Raw genomic sequence first — 22,299 nt, forward strand, 5'->3', positions numbered from 1 at the left:
CAATCATTTGCTTTTTTTTGTTTGTTTTTCTGAGTTAGTTACACTTCTTCCCTCGTTTGCCATAAAATCCATGAAAAGTGAAACACGATTGCGGTCCGGCGTCCTGGGTAAGAGATTCAGGGCAAACCTCTTGGTGCCGGATCAAATCTGAGGGCATCAGCTTATCGAAGTCCTGAAGGCTTGACCAACATCTTCACTTGTCAATATTTCCACGCCGAGGTAACCCTTGCCATCTGCGATCGGCATCTTATCTCGGGTGTTACTTGGTGTCGGGTTCTCAATGGGAATAGGACACCAGGGCGTGCCCAGAGCCCAGCGGAGGACGCTCTGGACGGGGGGACCCTGGGCGCCAGGCGAACTGCCCCGAGTCAAGGATACCAATCAGCGGCACTGGGAAAGCGTTTGGGGCTCTGCGCCCCCCCTACCTTCCTCTCCTGGGCCCGCACCGCGCTCTGTTGTCGTTGAGGCTTGGGGGCCGGGAGGAGGAGCCCCGCGGGGAAGGCGGCGGGAGCCCGCCGAGTCCTGGCCCGCGGCGCGCGCCGGGACACCCACGCCTGCGGCCCGGCGGAGCGGGGCCGAGCCGCGCAGGCGCGCACGCGAGCGCACAGACACACACGGACACCAGCACACCCGGGCTCGCCGCCCAGCCCTCCCCCTGGGCGGAGACCCACCCGCCCGCCGTCATCTTAGGTTGAGGCACCCTGCGTGTGTCTATAACTTTGTGCTGCTGCCGCGGCCGCCCTGCTCGTGGAAGGGAAGAGGAGGAATGTGGAAGGCGGCGGCGCGCCGGCTGACAGGCGGTTCCTCGGGCGGGCTGCGGTGGCGGCTGGAGCGCCTCTCCTTCGCCAAGGTTGCGCGACCCTCCTTCGCCGTGCCCCGGGCCCGCGCGGGATTGTGCGTCCTCTCCCCCCGTCCCTGAAGGGAAGGAACCGAGGTAGGCGCCGGAGCTGTGCAGCGGGGCGGCCGCCTTCCCGGTGACTCCGGATCTGCTTCCGAGCTGGGCCAGGCGCTTCCCTTTTCCCTCCCCGTGACTCGGTCTTGCGCGCCCCTCTTCTCTCCCGCTAGTGTTTTTAAAGGACTTGAGCGAAGGGGGGAAAACTGTCAAGATGGCAGCAGCGGGAGCAAGGAGGTGATGAACGTGCTGGTCCGGGTTTTCTTGCGACCCGGGAGACTTGGCGCTTCCCGACCTGTTGGAAGATTTATGTTCTGACTTGCCACCCCCCCTCCCCCCGTCCTTTCCTGGGAAAGGGGTGGAGGGCAGAGCGTCCGTGAGAAAATAAACCACACAAACCCCCAAAGTAACCCTTTCTGCTAAGCTCGACCCTTGGCGAACACCCGCCGAGCTGCTTGCCCCCCTTCTTCCCGTATTTTCTTTTTCGCTGGAAGTGAAAAGGGCCCGTCTGCGCTCGGACCCGCGTTCGCCCTCGCGGCCCGCGGGCGAAGAGGGGAGAAGGGAGCTGCCCGCGCCGTCCCCGGCCTTGGGCCCGGCCCCCAAGAGGGGGTTGTCAGGGGGGCGCGGTGCTTGCAGGGCTGGGGGCGCGGAGAGGAGCCCTGCGAAGACGCCAGACTTTGGCCGCGGCGCCGCGGGGAGCACTTGAACGGGCCCGAGCGAAACATAAACAAACGCACGCCCGCCCGAGCTCGGGCTCGAGCGAGGCTGGGCTGCGCCGGCGCCCGTGCTGCCCGCTTTAAAGGCGCGGCCCGCGCCCCTCCCCCGGCCCGCCCCTCCCCCTTCGTCCCCGCCCAGCACCTAGCCCCGGAGACCTGCAGATCTGGCGGCGGCGGGGGGAGGGTGCTCCCCCGTGCGAGCCCGTCGATTCGCCTGCGTCTCCCCCGCGGCCTGACCAGGGGGCGGTGTCTGCTGCGCCAGGTTCGGGACGCACGTCTCCAAGTCTGCCTGCTCCTGGAAGGCGGGCGCGGTGCGGTCGGGAAGCGGCGCGGCGGCGGAAGACTTGCCGAGGACGGGGCTCCAGATCGGGATAACCAACTCCCCTTTTTTCTCCACTCGTACTTCCCCAGGCGGCGGCAGTAGCGGCGGCGGCGCCCGGGAGTCCTAGCCTTCGCAGCGTCCCCGTCCCTCCCCCGTCGCACCCCGCCCGGGCAGAGCAGGGAGCGCGAGAGCCCGAGCCGCGGGGCGGGCGGCGAAGATGGCAGAGGCGCCGGCCTCCCCGGCCCCGCTCTCTCCGCTCGAAGTGGAGCTGGACCCGGAGTTCGAGCCGCAGAGCCGACCGCGCTCCTGTACGTGGCCCCTGCAGAGGCCGGAGCTCCAGGGAAGCCCGGCCAAACCCTCGGGGGAGGCGGCTGCTGATTCCATGATCCCCGAGGAGGAGGACGATGAAGACGACGAGGACGGCGGCGGTCGGGCCGGCTCGGCCATGGCGATCGGCGGCGGCGGGAGCAGCACGCTGGGAGCCGGGATGCTCCTGGAGGACTCGGCTCGGCTGCTGGCTCCCGGAGGGCAGGACCCGGGGTCTGGGCCAGCCCCCGCGGCGGGCGCGCCGAGCGGAGGGACGCAGACGCCGCTGCAGCCTCAGCAGCCACTGCCACCACCGCAGCCGGGGGCGGCTGGGGGCTCCGGGCAGCCGAGGAAATGCTCGTCGCGGCGGAACGCCTGGGGGAACCTGTCCTACGCCGACCTGATCACTCGCGCCATCCAGAGCTCCCCGGACCAACGGCTCACTCTGTCCCAGATCTACGAGTGGATGGTGCGCTGCGTGCCCTACTTCAATGATAAGGGCGACAGCAACAGCTCTGCGGGCTGGAAGGTGCGTACCTACCTCGGGCGGGTGGTGGGACTCGCCGGCCTCCTGCGCAGCGCCAGGCGTCCCGTCGCTTCGTGGAGCGCGCCTACCGGCGTTGGGGACTGGGGTTGGCCGAGAGCCTGGGCTGTGGGTCTTTGGGGAGTTTTGTGTGACCCCAAAGGAAGGGTACGTGAGGCGGCCTTGGGGGGGTGGGGGGGCGCGGGGAAGGAGGCTCCCTGGGAAGTGTCGGGCATGGCCAGGTTCTGAGAAGGGGCAAGGGACTTTGGAGAGAGAAGGACAGACGGACAAGAGTGCTTATGCTGTATTCCCGGACAGCGCGGAGCAGGTAGGTCCGAGGCCAACTTTGGAGTAGAATTCACCATAGTGGGGGTGCGGCGAGGACGCTGCGGTTGGAGTGCAGGGACGTGGGGTTGTGTTTGGGACTCGGTGCCCGGAGGAGGAGGAGTTGGATTTGAGTTTTCCAGGAGCTTGGTGCGTTGTCACTAGCTAGGTGACAACCCTAGGGTCCAAGTTTCGGGCTTGTGGGTGTTAACTTCCACAGGCATGAGGATATCACTAGAAAAACCAGTGGTTGCAAACATTTCCCTGGCGGGCTCTCTGTTAACACCTGTATTGCTCAGAGATGTCTTTTCAGTCAGCCTGCCCGCAGTAGCCTCTGAGATATTCTGGGGTCTGGAAGAGGGCAGCTCTGCCATCTCAACGCGGTGTGGCCGCACCTGCTGCTCCGGCTGAGGCCCGGACTCTGGCCTTGTTTGAGGTGGGGTCCAGGTGTGGAGGCCTGGAGGCCGGGTGCCTCACTTAAGCCTTTGGAAGGGAGGTTTGGTGGCAGGGCTGGGCTGTAATGGCTTCTGCCATAAGTGAACCTGAAGAGAGGCTCTCTACTGTTCCTTTTCAGCCTCTTGGGGGCACTGGACACGTGGTAGGGAGAGAGGTGTGGAAAGGCCTATGATGTAATGACTTCCTGCAGTTGGGCACCGAAAGAGATTAGCTCCTGTGCCCTTGCTGATACCCAGCTGCTTTGCTCCTCCTGGCCCCTTCCCCCAAGATATGAATGTGTCAGTGCCAGGCAGAAGAGACTCCTGCGCATTTGGAGATACTAATTGCTTATCAGTTGCTTCTATTTGCAATTAGTTGCTGCTTTTTTTTTTTTTTTTTTTTTTTAATTAAAGAGGTAGTTGCTTTCTTCTCCTGTCCCTTTCTTTATTTATTGTCTTTGGGGAGCCCTGTATCTTCCTGGGTTTCAATAGGTGTATAAAATAACATGTAGTGGAGAATTGAAGCGTTGGAGAGGAGGCTGCATATGAAAAACTAAATAATTTAGTGTATTGAGTTTTAATTTGCTTAAAAATAAAATCCTTGTAAAGTTCCTTAAAAAAATTATGGCCAGTATTGGAGTGGCCTTGTTTAGATTTAAACCTTTTTTAGATTAAACAAACTTTAAAAGCAAAATGTGTGCTTTGATATTATTCCACAAATCTGTTTCATTTCCTTTAACAAATGCTGACAGTATGAATGCTACATATGATTTAATTTTATTGCTTTGCAAAGGAGTGCCAGTTGTGTGATGTGAGGGCTCTTTAGAGAAAGGCCGAGAGTTCTGTTTCACAGCCGTGCTAATGTTGATACCTTTTAAAATTGAGTTTCCAAGTGGATAGCAAGGGTTAATCTCAGTGTACAGTATCAGGAAGGGGTGAGTTTACAGGATTTAAGAAGATAGATTTGGGGTTTTGGAGTATTTTTCAAATTTCTCACACTTGGAATTTAGTCCTGCATTTTTTGAATTTGGTGCATAGATACTGTTAATTGCAAGTTAACTAACTTTCAACTAACTTAGTTAACATAGGGAGGGTTTTCAGCTTTCCTATGATTTTTACCATTAAGAAGTAATTTCATGCTATTGTGCTTATAGGTAAAATTAACAGTTTGATAACATTGGATTTAAAAAAATATTTATGTGAGAAAGTGGTATTATCAAAAGTAACTGAATTGCTAATTATATTTTTATTATAACGTGCACAATTTGCAGTAGAGATTTTGGGCCTAGTCATAAACTTGGTGGTTTTATGTCCTAAACCATTTTTGGTCTCATAGTTCCTTTTTTCTTTCTCTGCTATCTTTATTTCTCTTTAACCAAAATTTTATGAAATATTATACATTGAAACTCTCAAGCCTTAATATGTTTAATACAGGGCACACATTTTATGATTACTTTCACTGTAAATGGTTACATCAGTTCCACTTCTGAGTATTAGGTGATAACTAATTCTTGAAGACTGTAGGGATATCATTGAAAGAGTTTTTGTAAGATGACCTTTACCAAAAGATGCAGCCATGCAAGAACTTCCAAATCTTTGATGATGGTGAAGGCTCTTTGAGACTGGGGCTGGTTTCTTATTCTGATTATGACTGCTAGCCAGCCCTGTTTGTGCTTGTGGTTTGGTGGGGGCAGAAGACGAGGGAAAAGGGACAGGTCAGGAGCTGACTGTGACCCGTATTCATGGGTCCAAGTTTCAGGAGTTGAATCCTATCATGATTAGTCATTTTGGAAACATCTGTGTACATTTAAACCACATTACTTTCATTCTGAGTTATGTATTTGAGTTTTTAACCCCTAAAAATGTCTAGAATTCAGGTTAATGTCTCCTAGACAAGTGTGTACATAGGCACAGTGTGCAGGGTCCAGGCCTTACTTCTTTTGTGGCTTTTTAGGCCATTGCATTATGAGAGCCTATAACCAGAATTATGACCCTAAGGTCATAGAATGAGAGGCCTTGGAGATCAGAATCCAATCAGTGGTTTGAAGCCCCGGTTGCATGTTAGAATCACCTGAGAGCCTTTAAAAACTATCGATACCCAGAGAGCCTGATTTAATTGTGCTGGTGGGTGGATTAGTGTTTATTGTTTAGGGAGGGGAGGGAGGTTTGAAATTTCTCCGGTGATTCTAATATACAGCCAGGATGAGGTTTGTTGATCTGGTTCAGTGATGGAGAACCTTTTGTGCTCGGCGTGTCAGCATTTTGAAAAACCCTAACTTAACTCTGGTGCCGTGTCACATATAGAAATTTTTTGATATTTGCAACCATAGTAAAACAAAGACATATTTTTGATATTTATTTTATATATTTAAATGCCATTTAACAAAGAAAAATCAACCAAAAAAATGAGTTCGCGTGTCACCTCTGACACGCATGTCATAGGTTCGCCATCACTGACTAGTTCTTTAATAGGTGAAGAACCTGATTCTTGAAGTTAATGACTTTTCTAAGCCCACACAGCTAGTTAGTACAGAGGTAATTAGTAGCCACAGTTCTAGAGATCTTTGTTCTTAATCACGCTGTTTTCCTCTTTAAATTGATCTTTTTAAAAGGTCATTTACTAAGTAATGTGTACCCTTAACATAAGTACAGGTTGCTTTCTTGAAAAACATATTTGCCTCTCAATCTAGTCTTAGTTATTATTTCAGCATCAGAAAGACAGATGAATGTTGATGGAGGCTGAGGAGTGCATCTGTTGTAGAGCTGTCCAGTGCCTATCAGTATGCGTATTTGGGAACTATGAAGTGACAAAAGTGGCAAAAAAAAAAAAAAAAGGATAGCATTTTAACAAAAAGAGGATGTTCTTGGCTAACTTAGGTTTGTTAGTTACCTGCTGTGCCAGGGAGAAAGGTGATGGCTATCCCACAGGTTCCCTTACCTCAGGCATTAAAGTAGGAGTGAATAATCAGATGTGGTTAAGAGGGGAAAAGGTTACATTTCTTTTAATTCCCATTAAACGTATTTGCACTGCACCCATAATTAAACTGTTGAGAATGGTTCCTCCTGACTTGGGCAGACCTCTAGGACTCCAGCGTTTACCTTTGTAAGGCCTGTTTACCACTTGTCTCCTACATTCACGCACACACCTGCATTGCCCATGGATCAGGGCACTGAGATATTATGCAGCCATGAGTTTCTGTGGTGGCTCCCACAGTTTCACAATTGTAGGCTGCTGCTGCTGCTGCAGAGGGTGACTCCTCAGGAGACCGGGTCTTCCTTCGTAGGATAATGTGCACTCGTAGAGCATCTTCCCAAGGTGAAGAGATGAGGGCTGACCTGCCACATAAATCTTGTTTACGTGCCCACTGTGGCAGTTTTTTTTAGATTAATGCATTCAGTTCCTTTTCAACATACTGTATTAAGAAAATGTTATTTTAACCGCACTTTTATGTTTAAAAAATACATATTTAAAGTTTCAAAATGACAAAGTCATAATAATTCCATATTGTCTCATAATTTTGACCTCAGTCACCTTTGGAGTAACTCACCAAAGGGCCGGTTATGGTGGTGTGTGAGGAATCTGTCTTCTGCTGGGCCCATGTTGCCAGAACGCTGTTTTGTAATTTCCTTTGGCAGTACTGTCATCGTCAGTGATTCTCAACTAATACACTTCCTCTTCCTACAGCAGCAATACACGAGGGGGACTGTTTTCCTCTTTCTCAAAGCTGTGTCATCCACCTGTGAAGTGAAGAAACTGGCCCTTTTGGACTTTGATCTGTGAGCCCTGTGTAGCAGAGAGACTCTTTAAAAAAGAAGTGAAGTGTTGGTTTTGATATGTTTATCTCCTTAGAAAATGAAATGAAACTATGCAGACTTATTTTTAGGAGCTTTTAGGAGAGCTCTATTTTAAGAGAATGACACCATACAAGAACATCTTGTCGTTAAACTTTTTAATACTCGTGATTCTTACTTAAAACCTGCAAGATATTTTTATTTGGTAAATTAATGGAGAGGCCTTGTCCCACTAGAAAGTCATTTACTTGCTCTGGAAAAGTTAAGCAGACTCCATCCATCCAAAGATCTTGATTAAAAAATGCAAAGATAAGACTTTTAGGCCTGTGCGTTCTGGTGAGGTATCCCACTTACCTATTGCTTTTTCCTGAAGCTGGACAGAGTATGGGATTTATTTTGTTTTCATACACATTCATCTCACCTGTAGGGAACAGCCTTGATCCTATGCTTGACTCCTCATTTTTCTCCACACCTTTTCCTGTACCACAAATTGAGGGGTCCTGAAGATTCACTTTGGCTTCTTGCTGCTAAAGAAGTCCTTTGGGATGACATACATACAGGTGCGTGAGCATCAGCAGATATTACAGCTGAGGTACAGTAAGTGAGTAAAAGATTGAGAAGAGAAAACTCTTTTTACACATTTGCATCACATGCCATTTCATTCATTCAGCAAATATTTATGAGAGGCATACTGTGTGCAGGGCATTCTGCTGGCCCCAGGGATCTAGTAGTAGCACAAGACAAATAAGGTTTCAATTCACAGGAGTTCACAGTCTATTGGGGGAAGACAGAAAATAAACATGCAAATATGTGCTCTGTGAACTTGTCCTTATTGTCCATTCTCTTGCCTTTTTTCACATGTGTACTTCTGCTTTCCCTCGTGTTTCAGCTCTGGCTTGACACTGGCCTTCACTTCTCTGCAGATTGTTTTCAGCTTGCTTTGGAGATGCAAGGCCACTGTAATGTGGCTGCTGCCGTTTGGGAGAAGCGGGGCTTTCCCAAATTCACCTAGATTAGAGCATATCTGGGGCTCTGGACTGACACGGGAGCCCCAGTTTCTGTCTCATGGGGCCTGGTGTGGGACGGACCTCCCCCTGGAGAGCCGATGTGGAGCCTTGAGACAGACAAACTTATCTGCAGCTGTTCTTGCCTCAAATTCAGAACTAAAGGAGGTCTTAGAGAGCATCTAACTATTTTACAGATGAGGAAACGGAGTTAAGAGTGTCCTCGTGAGCCCAGAGCACCACTGTTCAGTAATGTCTGCTGCTAACCCTTGTGGTTTCACAGCTGTTGGTGTCAGTGCCTCCATTTCTGCAAAGTCTTCATTTGCTCCTAGGTGCTCCCCTCCCCCTCCTCTAGGCCGGCTCACACAGAGTGTCTGTGTTTCCCTTTTTTTCATCTTCAGCTCACCTTGCTGAAAAGGCCTACTTTATCCACCCGACCCTACCCGGCCCCGCCTGACTCCTGCCTGTTTCCTTCGTCATTTTTCTGTGACTCCTGTATATTCCCAACTACAGTGTAAGAGCCTTGAGAGCGCGCGCAGTGTGTCTACCAAACAAATAAGTGTTTCTGATACTTGGAGCTGCGTTTAGGATCACCATGTCCTCAGCCCACGAGGACAGCCTTTTCTGGGGTTTGACACTGAAAGGGGATGATGTGACTCAGGAGTGAGGTTATGTCACGTGCTAGAGTCTGGATACTTGTCGCTAGGAAGGTGGCCCAAGTCTTAGACCTCCTGTGTTGATGCTGATACGATGTAGTGTAATTATGAAATGATGCTCTACTATCTAAGGCATTTCTCACAGTGTCTTGTTTCCTACTGTAGACGTCCCTGAAAAAACTTGATCAGTGCCAGTCACAACCCATCACAGAAACTGAGGGAAACCTGATCTTGAGATGACCTTTCATTAAGAGAAAGTTGATATCCAGCTTGTCACCTGTGTGTGTATCACACTTTATGCAGCATCAGTACGTACTGTCTAAAAAGAGTCACCACGGAATTGTTCTGTCTCACATTGACGTATCCACTTATAGGAGTCAAGTTGTTGTGTAGAGCTAAGCTGTCCATAATGTTCTGCATTTGGGGGCATCAGTCTCGGATGTGTTGAGGTTTTATGTCCATGGATTAGAAAATAGATGCCACATATGAAGGAAGAAGAGAAACCACCTTTTCAAGAGGGACCTTTTCAGGGGGCCAGTTCTTTCGAGGTAGAGTTTTCTGAACAGGTGGTTAGGCTAGTGATTGTGATAAAAGATCTCGATTTTGATCACATCACTGCCACAGACAAACTCAGTACCTTAACCATTTTATTCTGACCAAACAACTCTTGTTTCTCAGCATCACAATTTCCCTAATTGGGAAAAGAAGTAAAGTAGCAGGCATCCAGATATTTTTTTTTTTAATTTAAATTCTTAATTGTTCCATAGACTATTGTGATGTATTGCTCCATCAGTTTCCCATGGGTTGAGGGGATGGTAAAACGTAAACATATGATTGGAATACTCTGGGCTTATCTAGAGTGTGTGTCTTCTACTCTTCAGTCGGATTTCTTTTTTGAGACTTTTATCTTGAGATTTTTTTCTCTTTGTAGTGTGGCAGTTAACTAATATGCGATAACATTACAAAATGAAATGGACTACTCCGATGGCCTGAGGTCCTTCCAGTACTTGCTACTCGGGTAATCCCTTATGGCAGCCGTGGGCAAACTACGGCCCGCGGGCCGGATCCGGCCCGTTTGAAATGAATAAAACTATTGAAATAAAAGACCGTACCCTTTTATGTAATGATGTTTACTTTGAATTTATATTAGTTCACACAAACACTCCATCCATGCTTCTGTTCCGGCCCTCCGGTCCAGTTTAAGAACCCATTGTGGCCCTCGAGTCAAAGAGTTTGCCCACCCCTGCCTTATGGTGAAGATGCCAGGTTAACTTCTGGGTGCTCACCAGGTCTGCATGTCCAGATGCACCCCAATCCTGCAGTGGAGGGGTGAACACAGAGCAAGGAAAGCTCCTGGCAGCCTTGTTGGAGGGCAAGGCCAGTGTAGGAAGTGACCCCTGCCCCAAGCAAATGAACTGCATTAGCTTTCCCCTGGAAAAGTGAACTCATAGAAAATCCAACAGAGATACCTTTGGGAGTTTTCAGTACATGTTTGTAATTTCTTATTTATTTCTTTTAAGACCTTTACGTGTGTGGGGGAGAATTCATGTCATATTTTTCCTTGTGTTTAGAGAAATTAATAACTTGGTTCCTGATGCCATTGATAATTTATTTTAAATTCCGAGCCAGCAGAGGGAGTACACAAGATAGTAAGCTGATCTCAAGTATTTTTCCCCATATAGCTAAAGTGGTACCTTGATTAAAAACTATCAAGATCTAATATGTCATGCTTCTGTGTAGGCATATGTCATCGTGATAAAAGGATAGCTTGGAAGGGAGAGGGGCAGTTAAAAACCTTAGGTAACTTTTTAAAGGAAACTTTGGTCTTCTAAAACTCATGTTCATGTCCCATCCCCAGTAGTTAAATGAAAGCCCTTTTAACTGAAAAATCTCCTCCCTTGCCTTTAATCTTGTTGCTGTTCCACTTCTGACGATACATGTGAATGTCCATCTATACCTAATACCAAATCTCAGAGAATGTGTCTGGATCAGTGTAATATTCTGTTTTAGTGCTATTTTGGTTGAGACTTTTGATATTTTCCAAAACTTCAGTTTCCCATGGGTTGAGAGAATGGTAAAAACTACATCATTTCCAACTCAGATTTCGTAGTCCTGGATCCACTGGAGATCATAACTTTTGAATTTTTTTACATTTCTGTGATGCCATACTTTGTCATTTTCCTCCACTTTGCCCAAATGTTGGTTTTGGTGATTTACTTTAATTTGCGAGTTATAGTGGGTTGAAAAGTATCCCTTCCAACATTCGTGTCTACCTGGAACCTTAGAATGAAACCTCATTTGGAAATAGGCTCTTTCCAGAGGTAATTGGTTAAATTAAGATGAGGTCATACTGGACTAGGGTGGGCCCTAACTTCAGTGACTGGTTTCCTTGAGAGAAGAGGGGAGGACATAGATGTGGAGAAGGCGGAGTGAAGGCTGAGGCGAAGACTGGAGTGACGCAGTTCCCAGCCCGGGAGCACCGGGAGGAGGCAAGGCGGGATCCTGGAGCCTGCAGAGGGGCATGGCCCTGCCAGCACCTTCGGTTTGGACTTACAGCTTCCAGCACTGAGAGAATGAATTTTTGTTTTTTGAAGCCCCTACATTTGCAGTAACCTGTTGTGCTAACATTAGGACACAGAAGCACAGGGATGGAAGAGAGGGACAGGCAGGGTTGCAGATAGAGAATAACGTTTTAATTAGATTAGAATTAAAATGTTAATCATTCATAGGCAACTTGCTGGTAACTTAAATTTCATTCTTTTTCCTGCTGTGAGGGGAAGCAGGGAGGCATGAGTTCTCCTTGATTTCCCAGTTAGAACTATCAGAACGTTTCCCTCCCTCTCATGTCGGCCGTGGCTTGTCCTAGGCTCCCTCTCCACTTACTGAATTTCTTCTTGGCCCGGTTTGGGAAGCTGGTGGTGAGGCTTCACACCCCAGGCCTCACGGTCCTGGTGGAGTGTGGGCTGTGAGATTTACAGCACGGCCATGTGGCCTGGATGACAGCTTTGGTCTAGAACAGCCGGCCTTCCAGGCCCCTCATCGGAAGGAGGTGTTGAAGCGGGATCCTCTGCTCCCTGTTCCTGTCAGGGCTTGAGAAGACGGAGCCCTGTCAGGTTCATTATCTCCGATGGTGGTGAGGCTAATCCAGAATCTCTCTGAGTCCCCTCAGCTCCTAATTAACACCCATCACTGCACAGTTACCCATTTTGTGTGTGTGTGATGAGAACTTTTAAGATTTACTCTCGTAATACATTCAGATGTGTAGTATTAACTATAATATGTAATGTGTATTATTAACTGCAGTCACCTGGTGTATATTTTATCCCCATGCCTTGCTTATTTTATAACTGGAAGGTTATACCTTTTGAAAATAGCAGCTATTTTTTTTAAAAGTATATTTTATTGATTTTTTACAGAGAGGAAGGGAGAGGGATAGAGAGCTAGAAACATCGATGGGAGAGAAACATTGATCAGCTGCCTCTTGCACAACTCCCACTGGGGATGTGCCCGCAACCCAGGTACATGCCCTTGGCCAGAATCAAACCTGGGACCCTTCAGTCCGCAGGCCGACGCTCTATCCACTGAGCCAAACCGGTCAGGGCAATAGCTGCTATTTTAAAAGTTGCTACTATGTGCCACGTTCTTTACATATATGACCACTAACCCTCGAGTTAATCCTTGGGAGCACTGTCTTGCATGCTTGTTTTCCAAGTGTGGCTGACTCAGGTAACTAACACCCCTCTTTGCGAGTTGATGGGAGAGTGGACTTGGACCCGTGACTCAGGCTCCTTCCCTTGATTTTTGCATGAACTAGTAACTTCATGGAGTCAGTGGTGGGCTTTTAGTGGGGAACTGGAGGCATGGCTTTAGAGTTCTTTCAGACACCTGTTGGTTTGGGGATTCATTTCTGTTTGGTCACTGACCTGTGTGACTGTGGTTTACTATGGGTCAGACACAAAGTGTACTACAGTGGGGCCTTGACTTACGAGTGTCCCGACTAACGAGTGTTTTGAGATACGAGCCGTCTCTCGGCTGATTTTTTGCTTTGAGTTGCGAGCTAAAATTCGGGTTACGAGCCAGCTTCAGATACCCCACCGCTAGTTGGCGCAGCGAACGTCACAGTGAACGCCACAACATCAGCCCAGCATCACGTGTCTCACTCGTTTACTTTATGATTTGACATACGAGTAATTTGAGTTACGAGCTCCGTCACGGAACGAATTAAACTCGCAAGTCAAGGCCCCACTGTATTCAGAACTGTCAGAGTGAGACATGGTGTGAAGAGATCCTTTGGGTTGGGCGATTATCTCTGAGAGATTCTCCCTTGGGAAACAGAGGGTCTCTGCTTCCATAGGCTTTAGGTAGGTAGGTGAATGGAGACACCACCACCAGAAAAGCAGATTTCTGGGGGTGGGGGGTGGGGGAGGATATTTACAAGAAGTTCCTGGCAGAAGTTTGGCTGCGGAATCAGATCTCATAATTAAAGGTATTAAAAATATTTTGTGAGTGGTTGACTCTTTGCAATGCAGTTACTAGGGTTTAAGGCAGGCTGCCAAGACAGAAACAGAAAATGTTGCATAATGTAAGTTGCTGGCCAGGTTAAAGTGTTTATTTCTGTTGAAGAGCTTACTGCTTTTGTCTTCAAGGTAAAAATATTTATGAGTAGGACCTAAAATGCTGGTTTTAATTGGCTGCAGGAATTGCAGAACCCATGTGCCCGAAGATAAAATGTGGCTAGCAGAGTACTAATCTCATGTGTGTGTTGGAAAAAAATTCAGAACTCTCAGTTTCATAGTAAAGATAGGTGAGTAGTGTCTGGATTGTGTCCAGAAGATAGACTGAAACCCTATGATAAATGCAGAGCAGGCAGAACGGTTCTTCCTGATAACTGAATACAGCCATGGTGTGGGGGAGGGGAGGGGCTGGAGGCAGTTGCAGAGGGTGGCCATGGCCACGGTAGACTTTTAAAGGTACAAATCTGGCTGTAAAACTGAAGTTTAAGGAGAGCATAAAATTATATCCAATATAATTGCTTGTGAGATGTCTTCTTGAAAATTGGTAGTACATTAGAAAGATCAAGTGGATAGTTAAGTCATTAACTTACATAATTCAAGTCTCAAAACTGATTCCCCCCCGAATTGTCCTAATAATTGATTTTGAAAATGACATTTCTTTCATCATAAACGATCTAGAGAACTGCCTAGGTTCCCCATATTAGATACATAATCTTTGGCTGAGTGATGTTCAAAACCTCTTGCTCACATTCCTCTAATCTTTTTAAATTTTTTTATTTTACTTAATATTTGAAAAAAATAATCACTATGATAACTGCAATAGTTTTATAAAGTAAAATGCTTTCCATAGATCTCTTCATCAGAACTTTTCATGTTGGTAAATTCCTAAAAAAATGCACCCAATTTAAAACTCAGTGTTGCTGCAGCTCTTCCAGGGTTTTTACCTCACACCAGAGCTGTCATGGGGCTGCCTACCGGCGTTCCTTTCCCAGCGAAGGACTTGTTAATCTAACCCTCGTACTTTTGTATCTCAGTCTGTATTGGGTACCCACCCTCCCCCCAGTTGGTAGAATGAAAAGGCATACTTTTATTAACTGGTTATTTTGTAGTACAGTTCCCTTAACAAATTAATTTGCCATGTATGAATGTACCCTCGCATTCAAATAAATAGTGGTCCATGGACTCAATTTTTTTTAAAATATATTTTATTGATTTTTTTACAGAAAGGAAGGGCGAGGGACAGAGAGTGAGAAACATCGATGAGAGAGAAACACCGATCAGCTGCCTCCTGCACACTCCCCACTGAGGATGTGCCCGCAGCCAAGGTACATGCCCCTGGCCGGAATCGAACCCGGGACCCTTGAGTCCGCAGGTCAACACTCTATCCACTGAGCCAAACCGGTTAGGGCATGGACTCAATTTTAAGCAAGGTAATTTCCTTTAGGTAAAAATTGAAACTCTGAGCCTAAGCATTCTTCTGATTTTTGTAACAGAATAATGACCGGGTGGGTCAGGTGTATCATTTGTGTAACCCCGAGAGGCCTGGAATGGGCTATGAGAATGTTGTAGGCCTGATTATTTTAAAGTTGTCTTTGAGCTGATACCAGTATGAGTGTGCTTGCTTTGGCACATGTGGGCTCTTAGGCTCCTGAGAGATAACTTCCTAGGTGAGCTGGTATACTTTTCTTGAAATGAGTGGCCTAGATCAGGCCTTCTGTCTCCAACCCTGTCCAGTAAAGATAAGCTTACAGCCTTCTGCTTGAATAAATGCATGTCCTCTGCTGAACTGAATTATCCAAATCAGTCCTATTTTATGTCCTCCCTTTCCATAAAGATCCTTATTTCAGGCTGAAGGTCTAGGTCACTTGGGCCATATTTAGGCGTTACCACTTTCCCCCTTCACATCAGTTGCTAAGGAGAATTTTGGCACTTGATCATGGGCATCATTTAGTAGGTGTGTTCTTTGGGAGAAGGGGAGAGGTTTATTCCTCTGGTCTTATAAAATCAGGGAATGCTTTGAGTCAATTTGTGGGCAGTTTAGTACTGAGTAAGTGCAGTACCATGTGTTAAGTTAGGAAAGCTAACTTGTGCTAGTGAAAACTTTTCTAAATCGATTTTAAAGTGATTATTTAACAAATGAATGCTTGTATTAAAAATTCTCATTTTTAGGATGCAGATTTATCTACAGTATAGTTTTCTAGTCAAATAAAAAACTTTGAATTGATGAATCAGTTTTCGCTATTAACAAAGTGGAAATACATCTGGATTTTTCTCTCTGGCCTCCCAGTGTTGATCTTCTTTATGTGAGCAGAAATAATTTCACCTGTCTGTCTGTGTTACCTGCCCTGAGATTCTGTGGTCTGTTTTGTGTTCATCATTCTGACCTAAACAGGATCATAAAGCTTTCAAACATTTTTCCCAGCTTGTTACTTCATGCATCTGTGCTACTCAAGAAGGAAGAGGAGAAAATAACTCTCTCTTGATTTTATCATCTGCATCACATGATCTTTACAACTTTGAAAACTCATTTGTCAGTGTGGTTACTGGGAGGATAGTTTACCACGTGCTCTGAGAGTTACTTTTTCAGTCTTTTCCCTTTAAAGAAAAACATTTAATTTTGCTCAGGGATAAATTTTACCGTTTTTTTCTGGTACATGATTTCAAAGTTGGTGATTTGTTTGTGAGAAGTTACAGGTCTTTGCCTTGTGTTCCTAGTTATTAACTCTTCTGACAAAAACACAAAATAGCACATCTTGTTAAAAGGGTTTCCTGATAGGTCTTTGGACTGGTACCAGGTCTTTGGCAAATGAGGGCTGCCTTGACCACCTAGCCATTTCAGGTCTTTGAACCCAAGACAGCAGATGTTGGGTTGATCCTTAGATCCATCTCAGACTAAACGTTTCAGTTTTACTTGTCCTAGTTGTTCCCAGTTGCTGGCTTATTCTTTTCTCTCTCCTTTTATGTTTCCTGGACATTTTCTAAAGGAGGCTTCTCTCTTTCCCATCTACCTATTTTCTCTCTGTGACTTTTTCCTGCATCATGGTTTTCAACCTTACTGCATTTGAGAATTACCCAAGGAGCTTTAATAAACCCCTTGTGTCTGGGTCCCATCCTAGGCCAGTCAGGTCAGAATCTCCAGGTATAGGGCATGGGCATCTATATTTTTAAAGCTCCCATCTGATTTCAATGGATAGTTAGGATTGAGAACCATTTTCTTAGAAAAATGAGAGATCTTGGCTGTGGAAGTTACCCACTATTTTTATATTGACTTTTAGATCTATTTTCACCTTCTCGTCCATGGGAAGATTACAAGGTGGAGTTTGCTCCCTGGAAGCTCCGTATTAAAAGGAGCACCGTCAATTTGGGATCTAGAAGAACAGTTGGCCTCCAGGACAAGGGCATCATTGCTTAACAAGCTGTGCTTATCTAGCATCTCCTCCTGTACTTCCTTTCCTATAAATGAATGTGGCTTTTTTAAACTCCCACTTGTTTTTCTAGTCTCTAGTGGACCCCAGTTAACTTATTTTGAAGTTTTCAGGAATTTGTTAGAAGAGATGGTGCTATTTCAAGTCATTGCGTAAGACTTGAAAACTGAGACACACAAAGTTAGTGTCCTTCTCTGTGCAACCTGCTCTGGTTTCCCAGAGGGTCTGCTGTAGCCTGGTGCCTCCGTCAGTGGTCCTGTGAGAGTGATCTCCAGATCAGCATCACCGAGGAACATCCAGGAATCTGTTAGGACTGCAGATTCTTGGGCCCACCCCAGGCACACTGAATCAGGAACTCTGGGCCTAACCATCTGTATTGTAACAAGGCCTCCAGGTACTTCTGCAAGTTGAAGTTTGAGAACCACTGCTTGTAAGTCCTTTGCTAAGTCTGGAATTCCTCTGAATTCCTAGGGGTCAAACATCAAAATTCTCATGCCATCTTGGCTTCAGAATCCAGACAAGAGTGGGGAAAGATGAACAGCCAGGCTGTGGTTGTGTCTGTTGAAATGTAGCAGAGACCTAGCCCCCGTGAGTATTCTAGACTCGGACGGAGCCTCGTTGCTGTGTAGCTTTCTGCACAGAGCAAGGGCACCCACCGCCCTGCAGGGTAAGGAAGGGCCTGCTCAGGTGCATTGGGGGAGCCGAGTGTGCGTCCTAGTCACACATTGTGTGCAGAGGGCTTGTGTTTAGCTTGGCTTCTTTCTGTTTTCTGATCTTTCCCCTTGTTTGTTTTGGTCTTTGGGAAATGTTCCTCGTTTTCAGACCAGCATCAGACAGGGGAGTAGTCGCACTGACTCATCCACAGACAGACGTGGGACATGTGGGAGAAAGATAAGATTAAAATGTGCTGGGTGTAATCAGTGTGAGCGGGTGAGTGAAGGGAAAGTGATGCAGCTCTCGTGACGAGGCCCGAGGCGAGGCCATGGTGAGGAGATGGCATCCATCTTGGCTCCGACACCAGAAAGGCACACGGCCTCTCCCACCACAAGGGGAAGCCACGCAAAGATCAGAACCAGTGATGGCTGTGTGTGGGTATCATTGGATTCTGTAGTCCATTAAGCAGGGCCTCATGATCGGCCGTATCAGGCATAGCGGATGGCTTTAGGAATATAAATAGTGTAAAGAACATTGGGTTGGCTAGGACTTGGAGGTTCATTTCAGGATCTCTTAGCAGCTGCTTAGGAATGTTGTCTGAGATTCATAAATACTCTTATATCTGACACATTAAAAAACAAACAAAAACACAGGATTTGTTTGCATTACAGGATGTCGCATATTCTTCTGTAAGCAGCATATCTTTTCCTACAAGAAGTACTGCCCGAGATGGTGTGGCTTGGGTGCTGTGCTTCAGAGGGGTTTCTCCTTGGGAATGGGAGGGCAGGCACATCACTCCCCTCAGATTCCCCAGGATTCTTGAGAAGGATCAAGAGGGCAGGCCCAGGTGCGGAGACATCAGAAGGTTGTTGCAGTGGTGGGATAAGCTGCATCCGGGGACTTATGTCTGTGGCCAGCGTTTGGAGGAGGGTCCTGAATATCGTGCCATTAACACTGTAAACAGCCTTGGCCGGGTTGCTCAGTTGGTTAGAGCACTGTCCCAATACGCAGGTTTGATCCCTGGTCAGGGCATATACAAGAATCAGTCAATGAATGTATGAGTAAGTGGGACAACAAATTGATATTTTTCTCTCTCTCTCTCCCTCCCCCCCCCCCCTCATGAATAAGTAAAAACAAACAAAACCCCACTGTAAACAGCATTCAAAATTGGGCTCCAAGGAGAGTACTAGGGACTTTGAGATCAGACATCAGTCAGATGCAGCTGATGGGAACTTGAAGTGCTTAGGACAGTGGGATGCTTCCCACAGCTGCCACTGCTCACAGATGAAGCGTGTAAACACGTGTCAGTTCACTTCCATTTTGATTTTCCAAAAGGGTGCTCGCATATTTGGGGGACAGGGATGGGAGGGTATCTTGAAAATATCTGGTTTCTAGGATGCATTTTCAGAGGAGTGAAGTGCCTTCAGGAACAGTCAGGCTCCTACGAAGAAGCCTGTCTGTCAGCAGTCTCGAAGGCGTGGCTTCCAGCCCGAGGATCAGAGGGATCTGAGCGCTTGGCTCCTGTGGCCCAGATGTGAAGATGGTACTAGGGACATCTCTCTGCTCAACACTCTTTGGAAATTCCTGCTGGGAGGCCATCGAGGAGGGCTTTGGTTTTGAGAAGAAGGTCCCTGTGCCTCTGACTTGTGCATAAGGCTGAGTTGGGGAGAGTTGTAGTTGAAATTGGAAAGCTTTTATCCTCGCCCCACCAAAAGGGCAAAACCCATCAGATCTTTAGTCTGCATTGGTACAGATAGGTGTGAGGTGTGTAGTCACAGCCTTAGGTTTACTTATCATTTTCATGGTTATAACTAACGGCTGCTGTTGACCGAACATTTATTATGTGGCAGACACTGCTGAGAGCTTTATAGGTATTAGGTCTTCCTCTTTACAGATGAGAACATTGACATACAGGCTGGTTAAGTGACTTAGCCAAGGCTGGACACTTGGTAGGTGAAAGAGGTGGGATATCTGCATCGGCATGTCTCTACTTTGACAAAATAAACTCTAAAATTGCTAATTTATTCAAGCTTTAGGAATTTTGATTTTATAATACTGCCTGAGACTTCACTGGGCTGTTCCTCTCACTTCTCTCATTTTGGTTTAAAAAAAAAAAGAGAGAAAGGAGGGAAGCTTGCATGATCTTCTGTAAAAATTAAGACAACATGTGTTCTACCTGGCTTGTCACTCTTTCAGAACACATAAAGAACAGAGTGGAGTGTTAGGCTGTGGACAGGCATTCGCAGTGAACTCAAAGACCTTTAAGACTTGCACTCCTGTGAAATGCAGTTATTCTTAAGGATGGGACTTTCCAAATTGCCTGTTTCCCCAGGCTGCCAAACAGATGTGTCTTCCAAGGAAGGTGACCCAGGTTGTATTTTGCAGATTCAGAAATGAGACAGAGACGCTTTCACTCTGCACCACATCTGAATTTCCCTGAAGTCCCTGCTTTTCCTCTCTTCCTTTCCCCTGTGGAAGCAGAAGCGGCCTAAGTGTGTTCTACCACCGGGTGAACAACCGTGTCGTGCTTGGCCTGGTTTCGGAAGCAAATTGGTCATTCAGGTCTAGCTTTTATTCTCTTCTTTGGATCTGCTTCACACTTTGAGGCCCAGGACATTGTGTGTGATGGTTGAAGAAGGTGAACTGACGTGAACAGGTGTTGAATGATGGAAGCATCAGGACAAGGAGGCCAAGTTTTGGACGATGCGGGTGGTTAATTGATTGGCAAAGAGGGATCGTCTAGTGTTGGGTGATGGCCCAGTAAAACTACCTTGGCAGGAGCTGGAGGGTTATAGTTGTGTGATTGTGATGACATATCAGGGTCAATGGCTGGGTTTAGGACAGTTAGACCATTATGTAATTTCTTCAGAGAGCATTATCTAACAACACATGCGTACTCTCAGTTAAATGGTCTCATTAATGAGCACATTTTATAATTAAAAATGGAACCATTGAGACACTTGGGGAGGAAAGTGAACCATAGCAGTTCACACTCTGGAATGAAAAAGGAAAAAGCAGAGTTATTTTGTGGCTCTGGAATAATAAAAATAATGTCTTGTGCTTTGATAGTGTTTTCCAAGGAGTTTAGAATTATGAATAATTTCTTCTTTGTCGAAGTGGGAGAAGCATTCTGTCTGTGAACTAAATCCCAGAGTCCCCTGTGCTTGAGGGGCAAAGGAATGAGAAGAAAGAAATAGGAAACTGTATGTTCCATCTTTTCTCCATTATCACCCTTTCATGAAAAATGACCTGCAGCTTGCTGCCAAAGCTTTGTTACAAGAACTTGGTTGTCTGGTATTTCTCATCTGCATGAAAAATAAAAAGCATCTCCATTTCCTCTGAGATTAATGATAAAGATAAAGCTTTCTCAATACTTTAAAATATAGGCTGCATACTCTCCAAGAAAAGCCCTTAAAACAACCAAGGCTATTTTTTGAATATTATATAAAGAGTTTTAATTGTCATATAGGGACAAAATATTTTCCTTGCACTCTTTTACCCCCACAGAAAGAAGGGGAAATCAACCTTCTCTCTTGGTTGGCCTGGCATGGGTCATTTATTTACTAGCCACTTCAGTGCCTGCCGGTTGCTTTTAGATTAAGTAGAGGGATCATCCTAAACATCTTGTTCTCCAGATGTGGGAAGCAGGCCCAGCAGACTTGTGACTTGTCCTAAGACTCGTGGTGAGTGGAGGTGAAGGTGAAGCATGTGCTCAGAAGCCCAAGATTCCCAGCCCTGTGTTCTAGCAGGAGGCAGTGTTCCTCCGAGAAGTCACATGGAAGTCTCTGTAACTAGTTGTGAGAACTCGGAAACATCTCTTTTCTCAGTCGTTGGCAAATAACATTTTTCAAAGAGGTTAGACTTTTTTAAATGAAAATTTCGCATTCTGCCTGTAAACAGAGCTGTCTTAAAAGAGCTAGGGGAAAATAAGTGAGCTGTTTGTAAGATAATTCATTTACCCTATAAACCGTAATACCTGTCAGTTGGGTTTTTGTCATGTAGATAAGTGACTCCTAGAAGATATTAAAGGGTGGGTTTATTTACTTATTTATTTTTGAGGAGGTAATTTGTCAGGGCAGATTTTTGATATTTTGATTTCTCTTGCTTCCTATATATAAAGATAAGAAAGCCAAGTCTGACCCAGAAAAAATAGTGCAGTAGGTCAGTCCACCCCTCGATCTATTATTCACCACCTGTGTTAGGTGTAACTGGCCCCACATCTGCCAGCCCAGTATCCATCTCACCTGGGCCCTGTATCCTCAGGGATTTTCTAGGGGAAGGACTCATCTGAGAAGCAAATTAATGCTAAATTGATAATAGAACCTCTTGAGTTGTGGAACTGAACGCCTTGGATGTCGTCTGATTTAACCCATTATTTCTGGGTGAGGAGATTAAGGATGAGAGACACACAGGAGCTCACCTGGGAGGGCACAGTGACGAACTGACTTGGTGGTCACCACAGTCACCACTTTTGGAGGAAGAGCCCGCACTGCTGCCATGAAGGCCTGAACATGCCTACACTTGTCTGGACACGCTCCTCACTTCAGACACCACTACATCGTCCTCCAGGGAGGAGCAAGGCTTTGTAATTGGCGGTGGCCAGTGTGGAGGCATACTGTGGAAAAGTACCTGTGAGAGAGAGACATCCTCAGGCAGCCAAAATGCTGCCTTATAAACCTCCGGACCTGGGAGAGGGATTACCTGGTGGCAGAGGAGCAAGCCCCATCACTGTATCCA

General features: G+C 46.5%; 1 protein-coding gene across 1 annotated transcript in view; it reads left to right on the forward strand.

Moving 5' to 3' along the window:
• The first annotated feature begins 743 nt into the window (after positions 1–743).
• FOXO3 (forkhead box O3) overlaps positions 744–22,299 on the forward strand; it is a 111,385-nt gene continuing 89,829 nt past the window's right edge. The window contains exons 1-2 of the mRNA XM_081093857.1: positions 744–934; positions 2,020–2,765. Coding sequence (XP_080949983.1) covers positions 2,148–2,765 — 618 coding nt within the window. The 5' untranslated portion in view covers positions 744–934; positions 2,020–2,147. The remainder of the gene's footprint in view (positions 935–2,019; positions 2,766–22,299) is intronic.

Source organism: Myotis nattereri, assembly GCF_964212035.1.
Source record: "Myotis nattereri genome assembly, chromosome: 6".
Taxonomy (NCBI): Eukaryota; Metazoa; Chordata; class Mammalia; order Chiroptera; family Vespertilionidae; genus Myotis; species Myotis nattereri.